This window comes from Hyperolius riggenbachi, chromosome 9, assembly GCF_040937935.1.
Source record: "Hyperolius riggenbachi isolate aHypRig1 chromosome 9, aHypRig1.pri, whole genome shotgun sequence".
Taxonomy (NCBI): domain Eukaryota; kingdom Metazoa; phylum Chordata; class Amphibia; order Anura; family Hyperoliidae; genus Hyperolius; species Hyperolius riggenbachi.
In genome coordinates this window covers 265,479,515-265,495,503 of record NC_090654.1, presented here as the reverse complement: position 1 = coordinate 265,495,503, position 15,989 = coordinate 265,479,515, and the positions used below count along the sequence as shown (strand labels likewise).

General features: G+C 49.9%; 1 protein-coding gene across 2 annotated transcripts; it reads left to right on the top strand.

Annotated features, from left to right (window-relative positions):
- Window positions 1–8,075: 8,075 nt before the first annotated feature.
- IFT43 (intraflagellar transport 43) lies at window positions 8,076–15,570 on the top strand. 2 transcript variants are annotated; one of them, XM_068252200.1, is made up of 9 exons: window positions 8,076–8,282; window positions 10,746–10,832; window positions 11,837–11,895; window positions 12,102–12,134; window positions 12,341–12,387; window positions 13,637–13,709; window positions 14,570–14,645; window positions 14,730–14,792; window positions 15,406–15,570. In XM_068252200.1, the coding sequence occupies exons 1-9, from the start codon at window positions 8,241–8,243 to the stop codon at window positions 15,508–15,510; spliced, it is 585 nt and encodes a 194-aa protein (XP_068108301.1). In that variant the 5' UTR covers window positions 8,076–8,240; the 3' UTR covers window positions 15,511–15,570. The 2 variants fall into 2 exon arrangements, with proteins under 2 accessions (XP_068108301.1, XP_068108302.1); XM_068252201.1 differs by lacking the exon at window positions 8,076–8,282 and adding an exon at window positions 8,322–8,341.
- Window positions 15,571–15,989: the final 419 nt, after the last annotated feature.

The following is a 15,989-nucleotide window of genomic DNA, read 5'->3' as shown; positions in this document are numbered from 1 at the left end:
GGCAGAATAAGGGACTTCTGAGAACGGGGATAGATGAAGAAAGGTCAGTAGTTCATAGAAATATCATTTCTCTGAGACAAAACAATAAATCTACTTTTTTTTAAAAGTTTTTAAACATAACATAAAACTGTGGGATATTTAAAAGTAATTTTATAATAGTAGGATGATAGATACGATTGTTTATCTCATCCGCTTATTTTCTCTCTAGTCATTTCACTTTTATCAGGTTCACTTTAGTAAGAGGGTTTCAGTAAGTCCTATGGTTAAATTAAGTTTAACCTAATAGTTAGCTCATACTAGAATATCACTCTAACATACTGTACCTCCCACCATATGGCCTGGCGCTAGACTAGTCGGGATCAAGCGCATCAAAATGTGACACTATAACACATCTCCTTCCTGGTCTCCAGTGTTCTATTGCACTGTTAACAGCTCCTACTATGATGACATTACAATACAGGAGGTGCTGTTACGAGTGTGACAGAATGCCGAAGACCAGGAAGGAATGCAGTGTAGTGTCTGATTGTGCTTTGCTGGATCCTGACTAGGTGAGTCATCTAACACACTCCTGCTGTGCACTATCTGCATGCGCACCCTCACAGCTGAGCCCTGGGCGAAGTCCCAATGGCCCCTAGAAATGGGCAGGAGGGGACATGTGTGATGTCAGGGGCACTACGTACTATTCATGGCAAGCATGTGGGGCCCTCTGGGAAGCAGCAGCTGGACCTAGAGAAGCTGGACAGTCACAGCAGCTGGACCTGGTGAGATTTGAATGCACTGGCACCAGGGATGGGCACAGTAACATTATAAGGGGACAGTGGCTGGGGGTTCCATCATTTTACCACAGGTTGTTACTGCAGCATACCCAATCGGCAACGTCAGCCCGAGACATTTCCAGCATGCTCGGTCAAATCATCGATTGGGCATGCTTGTTTTGGCACCTATTTTCATGGTCGATCTGGGTGCAAAATCGTTATATCTATGGCCACCTGCACCGCACGAATGTCTGGCAGCACAGATACACTTCTTTGATACCCCAATGCCTTTTTGATTACCCCAAGTGATCATATCCAGCCTCTCCTCCAATTGCTTCAGCCCATCACCCCCAATCCTGCCTCCTTCCATCAACCTTAGCCCCTCATTCCATCTCGTCCAATCCCATCTCCTCCAATTACCCCAGTTTATCCTCCCCCCTCCCAACCATTCTTACCATCAACCCCTCATCCAATCACCTTCAGCCTCTTCTCCAATCATCCTTATCCATTTAATTATCCTCAGCCTCACTTCCAAGTTCCTTTCCGGATCAAGTTATACTATTTCCAGCTGTTTCTATTATAATACCTAGGAACCCTCCTCTGATCTTTCCCAGCTCTCATTTCATCATTGTCAAGAATCAAACCCAACTCACCCTACATTCGCGCATAGACCCTTCTCTGTTCACAATCAGAATCCATTTATTTGGCCAAGTAAATTTGCACTTACGAGGAAGTTGTCCTTGTATTGATTTGTTTCTATCTGTTAAACAACTGCCAAGTCAGACAGTATATATATTACAAGTCAAGGACAGTATGCAAGTCCAATCCCAATCTTATCTCCAGTCAACCCTCATCCTTCCTCCAGTAACTACCAGCCTTTTTTCAATTCACACCCTACCATACCTCCCAACTTTTGAAGATGCGAAAGCGGGACACTTAAGTTACGCCCCCTGTGCAGCCTTAAGCCACACCATTGCTTTTGATGGAGGGTGACAATGGGAGGGAGGAGGGTGCCAGCGGGTGGGAGAGGGTGACACTGGGTGGGGGAGGAAGGTGCCAGTGGGTAGGAGGAGGGTGTCACTGGGTGGGGAGGAATATGCCAGTGGGTAGGAGGAGGTTGCCAGTGGGTGGGGAGGAAGGTACCAGTGGGTAGGGAAGAGGATGCCACTGGGTGGGTAGGAAGGTGCTAGTTGGTAGGGGGGTTGCCAGTGTGGGTGGGGAGGAGGGTGCCACTGGGTGGAGAGGAGAGTGCTGTCATGGAAGAGCCGTGAGAAACCAACCAGCCTTAGGAATACATGGAGTATATGATTTTAGCTTGCTTAAAGGGGAACTGAAGAGAGAGCTATATGGAGGCTGTTATGTGTATTTCCTTTTAATCAATACCAGTTGCCTGGCAGCCCTGCTGGTCTATTTCTCTGCAGTAGTATCTGAATAAAACCAGAAACAAGCATGCAGCTAGTCTTGTCAGATCTGACTTTAACCACCCTGGCGTTCTGATTAAATCGCCAGGGTGGCTGCGGGAGGGTTTTTTTTAAATAAAAAAAAAACTATTTCATGCAGCCAACTGAAAGTTGGCTGCATGAAAGCCCACTAGAGGGCGCTCCGGAGGCGATCTTCCGATCGCCTCCGGCGCCCATAATAAACAAGGAAGGCCGCAATGAGCGGCCTTCCTTGTTTTGCTTATATCGTCGCCATAGCGACGAGCGGAGTGACGTCATCGACGTCAGCCGCCTCCGATCCAGCCCTTAGCGCTGGCCGGAACTTTTTGTTCCGGCTGCGCAGGGCTCAGGCGGCTAGGGGGGCCCTCTTTCGCCGCTGCTCGCGGCGAATCGCCGCAGAGCGGCGGCGATCAGGCAGCACACGCGGCTGGCAAAGTGCCGGCTGCGTGTGCTGCTTTTTATTTGATCAAAATCGGCCCAGCAGGGCCTGAGCGGCGACCTCCGGCGGTGTTGGACGAGCTGAGCTCGTCCAGACCGCTCAGGTGGTTAAAGTCTGAACCACTGAAACACCTGATCTGCTGAATGCTTGTTCAGGGGCTATGGTTAATAATATTAGAGGCAGAGGATCAGCAGGGCTGCCAGGCAACTGGTATTGCTTAAAATGAAATAAACATGACAGCCTCCATATACCTCTCTCTTCAGTTCCCCTTTAAGGAATACCGTTTATATGAGAGGTATGAAAATTATATCATTCTGCTGGTCCGGGTCTAGTGAATATTTTAATATTAAATTGGTGGCACGGACATTCCCAGAACCCGAGGTATTCAGCTACTTCATGCCAGAGCATGCGACATCAGCCAAGTTTGATGTTATATAACTGTCATATTCTGAGGATTCTGAATCTGTGACTGTTATGTGTGTGCGGGAAGCGTAAGCTGAGATATGAAAAATGTCATATTTGGTGGACACAAATGTCCCACCCAGAAGGTTAACCGCACCCTGTCCAGCCCCTGTGCTGAACCCGAGACTCCACCCAAAAATGTCGGTCATTCAAAAACTCGACACGAGCTCCTCCCCAGTTCTCCCATTTTCCATCCTAACCAGAACCAGCTGGAGGACCGAGGGCTGGTTCTCTGTTTCTGAGTTCTGGAACAAAGGACGTTAACTTGTTTTCCAAAGCAGACATTTTTACCAGAACTTCTTCGTTTACCTCTTCCCTTTTTATTTTTATACTGTGCTACTATTGTCTCTATAATTGTTGATTTTAATGATTTTTTGTATATAATAATTATTTATATTGCATTTCTAATAAAAGACTTCTAAAAAGTCATTTATTTCTCAACTAAACCTACTTACTATTCAGCCACCCAGAACGAATCCTAGCTTTCTGAAGATTCGCTACCGAGAAGTGTTGTTGTTAGCCAGAATAGCTGGTTAGCAGTTTTTTACCCACAGGTCTTAGTCAGTCAGTGGGCTTCTCTGTCCCATTTAAACAGAGATGGTGGCAGTCTAGTATTTTGTGTTTTATAGTTCACACACCTTCTGGTCTGTCTGCAGCCGAATTCCAGCTGTTTCCGCGCACCGATTGCGACCACAAGATTGCATGGTCTGTGTGCTGAAACCGATTGGAAGGCATTGCGTGGTCCGGCCACTAAGTGGCGTATGAGGCAGGGAACACACTTGACTTTCAGTTTTCCGTGCGCGTTTTTCTGCACACCAAGTGTATTTCCATGCAGGAAAACACGTGCGTTTTTTCACAGCAGCTGATGTAAATGACAGAGAAAACTGCCAAAATGTGCAGTCATGCAGAATGTCAGTTTTTTTTCTGTACGCGAACCAACACAGTAAGTGTGAACTAGCACATTGATTAAGTTCTCAGTTTTTCTGTGCAGAAAAAGCGCACAAAAACAGTCAAGTGTGTTCCCTGCCTGACAAGTGCCACTGAGAGTGGGAGGAAGATGCCCTGGGCAGAGAGGAGGTAAAAAAAAAGTCGCTAAATGTGGGATGCGGGGCCGGCATAGTTCCTCCCTCTGAATGAGCCTCCTCTATTGTGTCCCGCTGCTTGCGCAGAGTTTGCGCAGCGGTCATCTTACCGTCCATCTATGCGTTCTGGCAGCTGGTTCCTCTCTGCTTCCTGTTTCCTATGACGGCAAAGGAAACAGAGAGAAGCTGGCATGGATGGATGGTAAGATGACCGCCCGCACCGCTACACAAACTCTGCAAGCAGGGGGACACAGTAGGGGAGACCATTCAGAGGGAGGGAGGGATGATGCTGGCCCCGATTTGAGGTGGCTGGCGCCTAGATCATTTTTTTCCGCCTCTCTGCCAGGTCAGCTGGGACACAAGGGGGTTGGCGTGGGACAGCCCCCTCAACCTGGGCCAGTCCTGCAGGATCTGGGATGATGGGGGGGGGGGGGCTGTGATCACCTCCAGGCCCTTCTTTGATTACTCCCAAGCTTCTATTGCTGATAAGCACTTTCACCCATCCGCCCCAATACTCATCTATTCATCCTCACCCCTTCCTTTCACACTATCCAGGGCAGTTTCTAGGATAAATTGCACCCAGGGTGAGGATGTAAAAAATTGCCTTCTATGACCCCAACTAATTCTTCCATTATCTGTAGGCCCCACCAGGGCCGGCTTTAGGGGGGGGCAAGAGGGGGCAGAGCCCCCTCAAATAGACTTCTTGCCCCCTCAAATCTATCAGCCGCTCTGCCGCTGCTTCCTGGTCCATGGAACGCAGTGTAGACTGTAGTGAGCGGCAGGCACGTCGTTATGACGCTGCCGCTCTCTGCTCTCCCCCCTTGCTGAGTTGCTGTACAGTGGCTGGGGTACGCACAGCGCAGTGCCAAGCTACTCCGCCCCTTCTTCCTGTCACCTTCCTCAGATTTGGCCCGCTTAAACTCCTCCTCCCAGCTGGTTTTGAATTTAGCGCGGTCTCGCTGGGGCTGGGGAGCACAGCAGAGCAGAAGTGTGCCGAGGAGATCAAAGGGCTGCAGACACCTGGCACTTCACCACTCTGAAGACTGAGGAGCGATGAAGCAAGACTGACTGATGAGGGGGAGAACACTGAATGTTCTCACAGCTAGGAACTTGGAGGATGCAGCGGCAGCTGGCCAGCAGAGTTATGAGGACTGCACGTCAGGGGAGGTGGTCTGGATTCTGTCTATCTTGTTATTTTTTTTTTTTTTGTCTCTCTCTCTCTCTCTCTCTCTCTCTCTCTCTCTCGCTCTCTCTCTCTCTCTCTCTCTCTCTCTCTCTCTCTCTCTCTCTCTCTCTCTCTCTCTCTCTCGTGCTCATAGTGAACAAAGTGTGTATGTAGTGTTATGTTTACAGTGCAGTGTGTGTTGTGTGCCTCTATCTGTGCCCATGTCTGTGCCTCTCTCTGTGTCCTAGTGTGTGTGTGTAGTGTGTGTGTAGGAAGCTCACAATCTAATCCTACCATAGTCATAGTATAATGCCCTACCATATTATTATGTATTTACATAGCACTGACATCTTCTGCAGCGCATTACAGAATACGTAGCTATGTCACTGACTGTCCTCAGAGGAGCTCACAATCTAATCCTACCATAGTCATAGTGTACTGTCCTACCATATTATTAATATGTATTTATATAGCACTGACATCTTCTGCAGCACTTTACAAACTACATAGCCAGGTCACTGACTGTCCTCAGAGGAGAACAGTTTAATTTGTGTACCGTAAGCCCTAGCCCTTTTTTTTTATGTACCCCATTGGAACTTGGCACACTATGTTACTTCCACTGCTCCCTATCACCTATTGCATGCCTGTCACCCAATATTTGCCAGCATCTAGTTATTACTGTTATTTGTCTCCTGCTGCCTACCTTTCACTACTTGCTTACCACTAAAATATATTAATCACTATCTACCCTCTACTAGAATCACCACAAGCCTCACCACAAGCCTCTCATGTGAATCGACCGATCAATACCAGCCTGCCACTAGAATAGTTGATTAATTAAGGTAATCAAGGCAGGTAAGTATGTACCTTTCTTAATCTGATTTGCCCCAGGAAAAGTAGTGATATAGTCCCTGCTAAAGCTTATATTCTGTGCCTGTACTGACAGTAAACTAGCTGCAGTGTGAGATCTCTGCTGCCTCCATTATGTACAGTGTAAGCTGTTCCTCTGTGCCTGTACTGATAGTAATCTAGCTGCAGTGTGTGCTGATCTCTGCTACCTCCAGTATGTACAGCATTAGCTATTACTGTGTGCCTGTACTGATGGTAAACTAGCTGCAGTGTGTACTGATCTCTGCTACCTCCAATATGCACAGCATTAGCTGTTACTGTGTGTCTGTACTGATGGTAAACTAGCTGCAGTGTGTACTGATCTCTGCTACCTCTAGTATGTACAGCATTAGCTGTTACTCTGTACCTAAACTCAATGTTAACTCACTGTAGTGTGTGCCCTTCATTTCTAACCCTCGTGTGTTGTTCATTTCTACCCCTACCTCCAGTATGTACAGTATAAGCTGTTACTCTGTGCCTGTGCTGATAGTAAATTAGCTGCAGTGTGTACTGATCTCTGCTACCTCCAGTATGTACAGCATTAGCGGTTACTGTGTGCCTGTACTAATGGTAAATTAGCTGCAGTGTGTACTGATCTCTGCTACCTCCAGTATGTACAGCATTAGCGGTTACTGTGTGCCTGTACTGATGGTAAACTAGCTGCAGTGTGTACTGATCTCTGCTACCTCCAGTATGCACAGCATTAGCTGTTACTGTGTGCCTGTACAGATGGTAAACTAGCTGCAGTGTATACTGATCTCTGCTACCTCCAGTATGTACAGCATTAGCTGTTACTCTGTACCTAAACTCAACGTTAACTCACTGTAGTGTGTGCCCTTCATTTCTAACCCCCGTGTGTTGTTCATTTCTACCCTACCTCCAGTATGTACAGTATAAACTGTTACTCTGTGCCTGTGCTGATAGTAAACTAGCTGTAGCATGTTCTGATCTCTGCTACCTCCAGTATGTACTATGTAAGTTGTTATTCTGTACCTTTACTGATTGTAAACCATCTGTATTGTATGTACAGTATTAGCTGTAAAGCCTGGTACACACATCCATTTTGATTGGCCAATTTTACTCTTCTAGGTATTATGAGAGCTCAGCTCATAGTATTTGAAGTCTGTTGGCCCTCATACTAGATGGGGGTGGTAAAATTGGTCAGTGATTGGCAAATCAAAACTGAACGTGTGTATGCATTTTTACTCTATGCCTATACTAATAGTAAATAATCTAATTAAAGGATAGGAGGCTCCACCCAACATTTTGTTGGTCAGGCCCTTTATCTTTAGGTTACAACGCTGCTAAGTTCATGTATATTTGGCCCCACCCATGACCACGCCCACGGTCTGTATGACCACGCCCATTTTTGGGGGCGCCGCGCTGCGCGCGGCGCAGGTGTTTTTTGCGCCCCCTGCAAATTTCTGTCTGCCCCCTCATATGTGCCTGTCTAGAACCGGCCCTGGGCCCCACATCCAACCAACCCAGCTTCCTTCAATTATCTGTAGTCCCCACCTTCCATCTTCTTGCTCCTCCTCACATTATCTGTAGGCTCCTCCTCCCATCACTCCAGCCTTTCTTCTGTTATCTCAATGCCCCTCCTTCTAACTTAATGCTCCTTCTTCCATTATCTGTAAGCCCCTCCTCCAATCTCCCCAACCATTCCCTGTAGGCCCCTCCTCCCATCACCCAGTCCCGTCTTCTATTATTTGTAGGCCCCTCCTCTTGTATTATGCGTTGGACTGGCTGAATACTCACTTCTGGTGACTGAAAATGAAATAACAAAATATTCGCTCCACCAACCGGCGCCGTCCCCCTTTGTGAAGTCACTAATTAATGCGCAGGAGGCGTGTCTCCTTTCCGCATCTCAGAAACAGAACATCGCCGCCCCCAATCCGCACTGTGACCTATCGGAGCTCCGCACATGCGCACTGACACGTCTGACCTCGCCACGTGACTACAGGAGGCGATGCGGTTGCCATAGAGACAGAGCTGAAGACTCCCCGAGTGATGGACGACGTGCTGGAGCTGCGCGAGAACCGGAGAACCGGGGTGAGTCCGCGTGCGGCCCGGATGTGAGGAGGAGGAGCAACAGTCCCCACCTTCCCCGTGTATACACTGTATATCCTACTCAGGGGCAAACCCATGATTTTCAGGGGAAGGGGGGAGGGGTAGCACATAATGCACGGGATACACACAATGCAATTTCCCATACGACTGACAGTATCTGACAATTATTTCCTAAATGTCTGATCTGCCCAGGTCGACAATGGGATCGATCAGGAGCAGTTGCTCCATGCTCTGTACGCACGCTGCTGCTCCATTGCCCATGCTCTGTACGCACGCTGCTGCGCCATGCTCTGTACGCACGCTGCTGCGCCATGCTCTGTATGTACGCACGCTGCTGCGCCATGCTCTGTATGCACGCGGCTGTCCCATGCTCTGTGCGCACGCGGCTGTCCCATGCTCTGTGCGCACGCGGCTGTCCCATGCTCTGTGCGCACGCGGCTGTCCCATGCTCTGTGCGCACGCGGCTGTCCCATGCTCTGTGCGCACGCTGCTGCGCCATGCTCTGTACACACGCGGCTGTCCCATGCTCTGTACGCACACTGCTGCTCCATGCTCTGTATGCTCTGTACGCACGCTGCTGCGCCATGCTCTGTACGCACGCTGCTGCGCCATGCTCTGTACGCACGCTGCTGCGCCATGCTCTGTACGCACGCTGCTGCGCCATGCTCTGTACGCACGCTGCTGCGCCATGCTCTGTACGCACGCTGCTGCTCCATACAAAGTCAACAGTAGCAGGTAAAAAAGGAAACAGTGCAGATATTCTGGTGCCTAACCTGTGCCTGTCCCCAGACACTGCAGCGGCCCTGGTCTGAATGGGATTCTGTGCATCTGTAATTCCCCCCCATGCGTTTGCCTATGCTGCTCACCCCTATAGTCCCACAACCACCCACCCCTGCCCTCCAATGCTAACGCTGCAGGTTTTACGGTCAGCCTTCTCCCAGGTCACCTTTGCATGCCTTTTCACAAATCTTAGGGTCATTAGAACTTGGGTTAGGGTGGGGTCCTGAGAGAAGCTTGCACATGGTGTCCCAGTGAAAAGAGAGGTCCCATAAGTAGTAGTGAGAGTCAAATTAGTTTTCAGCACCTGTTTCAGCTGTAATGAGCACAGCTGTGCACTATTAAAGGTGCAGTAGGTAGGGGGGTATAATCCAATATTTACTGCGCTTCCTATTCCCTTCCGTTACTCGCCGTTCTCCTCGCCGACTCCGAACCCAGACATACTGCGCAGCGCATGTGCAGTATGTTTGTTTTGCTCCACCCCTGTGGCTGCCCAGTGCTGTCACAGGACAGGAGAGCGATCACACCAGCGTGCTGATTAGAGATGCGGGGGGAGCGAGCTCCTGTCCTGTGACATCACGCTTCATAGCCACAGGGAGCAGAACAGACCTACTGCGCATGCGCAGCACAGTGGTCCAGGGTTTGGAGTCGCCGAGGAGAACGGGACTGAGCGGAAGAGAACAGCGAGTGACGGAGGGGGAACGTGAAGCGCAGTATGAATTTGATTATACCCCTTACCCACTGCACCTTTAAAGTGCACAACTGTGTTCATTACAGCTGAAACAGGTGCTGTATGTCCAGGTTTGGAGTTGCCCAAGTCGCCAAGTAGAACAGTGAGTGAAGGAGGCGAATAGGAGGTGCGGTAAGTATTTCATTATGCCCCCCTACCCACTTCACCTTCACTTTTTACCAGAGGCTTTCGAGTCTGGTATCCTTCAAGAGGCTTCGAAGCTAAGACGGCTTGGTCTAAGATATGTCATCAGTGGCGTAGCAAGAGGGGATGCAGAGGTTGCAACCACACCAGGGCCTTTGGACCAGGGGAGCCCACTAGGGGCCCTCCCTCAACCACAGTATTAGCTCTTCAATGGTGCTATACTGGTAATGATCACTTCAATATATGCTTAAACTGGTGTATTGTAATGGTTAGGTTGCAGTACATTGTTAGGGTGCGGTGTATTGGTATGGATAGGTTGCAGTGTATTGTTATGGCTAGCGTGTAGGTATTGTTAGGGATAGGTTGCAGTGTATTGTTACTGTTAATGTGTGGGTATTGTTAGGGTTAGGTTGCGGTGTATTGGTATGGATAGGTTGCAGTGTATTGTTATGGCTAGCGTGTAGGTATTGTTAGGGATAGGTTGCAGTGTATTGTTACTGTTAATGTGTGGGTATTGTTAGGGATTGGTTGCAGTGTATTGTTAATTAGGTTGCGGTGTGAGGTGTAGAGTGTATACCTTCTCTGTATATCTGTGCTGTATTTGCTCTAAACATGTTAGTTCTGACTCCATTGCTGATACACCTCTTCTCTGTTTCTATATTGATGTATGTCAATCCCCTATTTCTCCCTTCCTGTATCTCCTCCTCTGTACCCCCCCCCCCCCTCCCCCCATGTGTCCGCTGGTACCCTCATCTTACTCGCTGTTTGTGTCATGTGATATCTTCCCTCTGCAGGGCGCCAGGATGGGACGCCGCGCTCGTGCTTCTCATGACCCTCAGCAAGATGAAGGAGAAGAATCACGAAACCCATCCATGCGGGAGGTACGCTGTGTATCTTAAATAAGACCACCTCCCCCCCCCCCCCCCCCCCAGGGTATCCTCCCCCTACGGAGGAGGACAGAGCTGTCCACACACATCATAGCACGAACCTGGAGGGTCTCCATCTGTACAGAGGGAAAATGTGTACACACATCATAGTACACACCTGGAGGGTCTCCATTGGCACAGAGGAGGAGAGAAGTGTACACGCATCATATCAAACCATCTCGAGGGTCTTCTCCCCCTAAAGAGGAGGAGAGAGGTGTACACGCATCATAGCATGCACCTGCATTGTCTCCTCCCCCTAAAGAGGAGGAGAGAGGTGTACACACATCATAGCATGCACCTGCATTGTCTCCTCCCCCTAAAGAGGAGGAGAGAGGTGTACACACATCATAGCATGCACCTGCATTGTCTCCTCCCCCTAAAGAGGAGGAGAGAAGTGTACACACATCATGGCAGCACGGTGGCATAGTGGTTAGCGCTCTCGCTTTGCATAGCTGGGTCCCTGGTTCGAATCCCAGCCAGGTCAACATCTGCAAGGAGTTTGTATGTTCTCCCCGTGTCTGTGTGGGTTTTTTCCAGGCACTCCGGTTTCCTCCCACATCCCAAAACATTACAAATACGTTAATTGGCTTCCCCCTGAAATTGTCCCTAGACTACAATACATACGCTACATAATACATACATAGACATATGACTATGGTAGGGACTAGATTGTGAGCTCCTCCGAGGGACAGTTATACTATATATACTCTGTACAGCGCTGCGGAAGATGTCGGCGCTATATAAATACTAAATAATAATACACACTTCATAGCTCGCACCGGGATTGTCTCCTGCCACTAAAGAGGAGAGAGGTGTACACACATCATAGCATGCACCTGGATTGACTCCTCCCCCTAAAAGGGAGGAGAGATGTGTACACACATCATAGTGCACACCTGGTGAGTGTTTTATACAATTTGCAGCTTAGCACATTTTTTGGTTGTGTTTATATGTTCCAGGGACCTCCAAAACCACTTCGTCAAGGAGGGTGGGCCGATGACTCCTCTGGGGCAAGCAGGTGAGTAGCGCTCTCTGGTGTTAATGTGTGTGTCACTAATTTTGCATCCATGCTGTGGCGGGGGCAGCAGCGGCTCTGGCATCACATGATCTGTAGGCACTTTATTATCATATTACAGTACACATGCTGTAAGACATATGTCTGTTGACTATAGATCTGTATGTGTATGGCAACCATATTAAATCAGTCCTTATCCTTTGTTTCAGAATGGGGAAGCGTGGCAGTGAGGATGTCGAGGAGTAAGTACCACACTACACTTTCCCTTTAGCTATGTAACCATGTGCTGCGTGACCACAAGGCTTCTACATACATGATGCGCTGTGTGACCACACGTCTGCCCTGTGCATCTACGTACAGTGAAGGCCATCATTCATTTTCAGTTTGAGTTTGTTTTCCTCTAACCTTGATAGATTTCGTTGTGATTTGTGTGATCTCTGTTCTACAGCAGCCGCCTGAGACAACAAAGTCTGGAGGAATCAGATGATGGTAGCGGTGAGTCTAACAGTCACTGTATTAGCATTAGTTCTTCCGTAATAGTATTGGCAGGCTTACCGTAATATAGAGGACAGAGATACAGGATTGGGGGGGGGATGGGGGCAGAGAGGACAGGGATACAGGTGGAGAACAGAGGTGGCGGAGATACAGGCCCAGTGCGGGGGTAGCGGAGAAGACAGAGAGGTGGAGTGCAGGGTTGGCAGAGGATGGATATACAGGCAGAGCACGGGGTGGCGGAGGGTATGGGGATACAGGGGGAGTGGCAGAGAGAATGGGGATACCGGCAGAGCGCTGGGGTGGTGGAGATGATGGGGATGCAGGCGGAGCGCGGTGGTGGAGAGGACAGAGATATAGAGGAAGTGGGGGTGGCAGATTGGACAGGGATACCGGGGGAGCTCAGGGGTGTTAGAGAGGACGGAGATACAGGTGGTGCGCTTGGGTGGCACAGAGGACATGAATACGGGCAGAGCGCAGGGTGTTGGAGATGATGGGGATGCAGGCGGAGCACAGTGGTGGCAGAGAGGACAGAGATACAGAGGAAGTGGGGGTGGCAGAGACGACAGTGATACAGGTGGAGTACTGCAGTGGCAGAGTGGATGGGGATACCGGTGGAGCGATGCGGAGTGGATGGGGATACCGGTGGAGCTCGGGACTAGTGGAGAGGACAGGGATACCAGCGGAGTACAGGGGAAGCAGTGGTAGTTTGGGGCAGGGAGAGACAGTGGTTTCCTCCTTTTAGGTTTTGATCACATTATAAATCGCAAGCGTTGAGCGATTTATTGAGCTTTTCCCTGCACTTTGAGCTTAGAAAAGTGCTTTTCTAAGCGCTTTTGATGAGCGATTGAGATTTTCACTTCCGCACGTTAGTCAGGAAGTGAATTCTTTGACCCGGAAAAGAATAAATACAATGTATTTATTCTTAAAAGCGCTCGGAAAATCGCTGTACAAAACACTTTGCGATTTCCCTATACCTTCCATTGAGCCTGAGCGCTCAGAAAATGATACATGTAGCGCGTTTGCGAATTTACTAAAATTGTAACGCTCACATGTGAACATTCTCATAGGAAATCATTGCACAAGCACTTTTAGGGCGATATCAAAAACGCCAGCGCTTAAAAAAATGTTCAAATGCTCATAGTGTGAACGAGCCCTTATGGTGAGCCTCATTAAGATTGGCTGTCAGTGCAGCAATCAGTGTAGGGGTCGGAACGCAGGAAATGTCACACCCCTGGTTATGTCTCCACAGATATCCCAGTGATTCCTGATCTGGAGGAAGTGCAGGAGGAGGAGTTGGCTTTGCAGGTGGCAGCTCCACCCAGGTGAGAGCGCTATTCACTGCTCTGTGCGGTCTCTGCTCCTGCGCCCTGTGCGGTCTCTGCTCCTGCGCCCTGTGCGGTCTCTGCTCCTGCGCCCTGTGCGGTCTCTGCTCCTGCGCCCTGTGCGGTCTCTGCTCCTGCGCCCTGTGCGGTCTCTGCTCCTGCGCCCTGTGCGGTCTCTGCTCCTGCGCCCTGTGCGGTCTCTGCTCCTGCACTCTGTGCGGTCTCTGCTCTATGGCTCTGTGCGGTCTCTGCTCCTGCCTGTGCTCTGTGCGGTCTCTGCTACTGTGCTCTGTGCGGTCTCTGCTCCACGGCTCTGTGCGGTCTCTGCTCCACGGCTCTGTGCGGTCTCTGCTCCACGGCTCTGTGCGGTCTCTGCTCCTGGGCTCTGTGCGGTCTCTGCTCCTGGGCTCTGTGCGGTCTCTGCTCCTGGGCTCTGTGCGGTCTCTGCTCCTGGGCTCTGTGCGGTCTCTGCTCCTGGGCTCTGTGCGGTCTCTGCTCCTGCCTGTGCTCTGTGCGATCTCTGCTCCACGGCTCTGTGCGGTCTCTGCTACTGTGCTCTGTGCGGTCTCTGCTCCCGCGCTCTGTGCGGTCTCTGCTCCCGCGTTCTGTGCGGTCTCTGCTCTACGGCTCTCTGCGCGGTCTCTGCCCGCGGCTGTGCGCGGTCTCTGCCTGGCGGGCTGTGCGCGGTCTCTGCCCCCCGGGCTGTGCGCGGTCTCTGCCCCTTGGGCTGTGCGCGGTCTCTGCCCCCCCGGGCTGTGCGCGGTCTCTGCCCCCCCGGGCTGTGCGCGGTCTCTGCCCCCCGGGCTGTGCGCGGTCTCTGCTCCCGGGCTCTGTGTAATAACCGGTTTTTTGTTTTGTAGTGTGCAAGTAAATCGAGTGATGACCTACAGAGACCTAGACAATGACCTCATGAGACATGCAGCTTTCCAGACCCTGGTGAGAGCCCTCGCTATTCTCCCTGCACCTTCAGTGTACCCCTACCCCTTACACCTGGGTGACACAATATTTCTCTTTTGTCAGGATGGAGACATTGATCTGAAGCTCCTCACCAAAGTCTTGTCACCAGAAGGAGAAGTGAGAGAGGTACGAGGGCACCTGCAGTGGTGATATTTCTGTCAGTCTTACTACCCGAGTGTCACATATCTTGGTGGAGGTCATTGCCAGCACCATGTATTGGAAAGAGAATGGCAGTTTGGTGTAGAGAAGGAGACTGGCAGTGTGTTGGGGGGGGGGAGGAAGGGGGGGTGGAATGGTGGTGTGATGTAGGGGAGAAGACTGGCAGTGTGATATAAGGAAGAAGTCTGGTGGTGTGATGTAGGGGAGGAGATTGGCAGTGTGATGCAAGGGAGGAGTCAGGCAGTATGGTGGAGAGGAAACTGGCAGTGTGATGTAGGGGAGGAGACTGGGGGGGGGGGTTATGGGAAGAGTCTGGCATTGTGATGTAGGGGAGGAGTCTGGCAGTGTGGTATTGGGCAGGAAACTGGCAGTGTGGTTCACAGGAGTGTGGCAGTGTGATGTAGGGGAGGAGTTTGGCCGTTTGGAGGAGGGGGGGGGGGGGGACTGTCAGTGTGATTTAGGGGAGAAGTCTGGCTCTGTGATGTGGGAGAGGAGTTTGCTGGTGTGATGTAGAGGAGGAGTCTGGCAGTATTGTCTGAGGGAGGTGCCAGTAGCTCTGTAACACTATTGGTCTCCGCAGGACGATGTGCGCTGGGACTGGGACTTGCTCTACACCGAGGTCTGTTCAGAGCTGCTGACAGAATGGAATTTAGGGAAAGTGGAGGAAGATGCCGTGACCAGCTGACTCTCAATCTAACCCTGTTTTCCTTATTATATAATGAATAAATATTCTATTTTTCCATGATTTCCTCAACTGTATAGTGTGATTCTAAGAGCTATAGAGAGGGGACAGTGGCACACCCTCAGGCATTGCTGTCAACTGCTAATAACCTACAAGGTATTTTTAAAAAAAATAATTAACCTACCTATACTGACCGAACAGGACACGGAAGAACTGGCAGAAACAATGAGGATGGAGAAATTGCTAGACATACCAAAGAAGCTGGTCAACTATAAAAGTCCAAGCCCAGATGACTATACTAACTAGCCTTCTTCTTGATGGTAAATCTGATGCAGGAACCAACAAAGCAATAACTACATTAATCTTAAAAGAAAAAGCACAAACAGAAAATGCTGATTACTGCTCAGTCTCCCTGATAAACACAAAAATCTATGTGAAGATTTTACCAAACAGGCTAAGGCCAGAAACCCACTAGAAGCAAT

What these genes read in the sequence shown, in the direction of transcription:
- IFT43 (XM_068252200.1), top strand. Translation starts at nt 8,241, where the DNA reads ATGGACGACGTGCTGGAGCTGCGCGAGAACCGGAGAACCGGG. An exon ending in GAAACCCATCCATGCGGGAG is followed by an intron (nt 10,833 to 11,836) that starts GTACGCTGTGTA and finishes TATATGTTCCAG; the next exon opens with GGACCTCCAAAACCACTTCG. An exon ending in CAGAAGGAGAAGTGAGAGAG is followed by an intron (nt 14,793 to 15,405) that starts GTACGAGGGCAC and finishes TGGTCTCCGCAG; the next exon opens with GACGATGTGCGCTGGGACTG.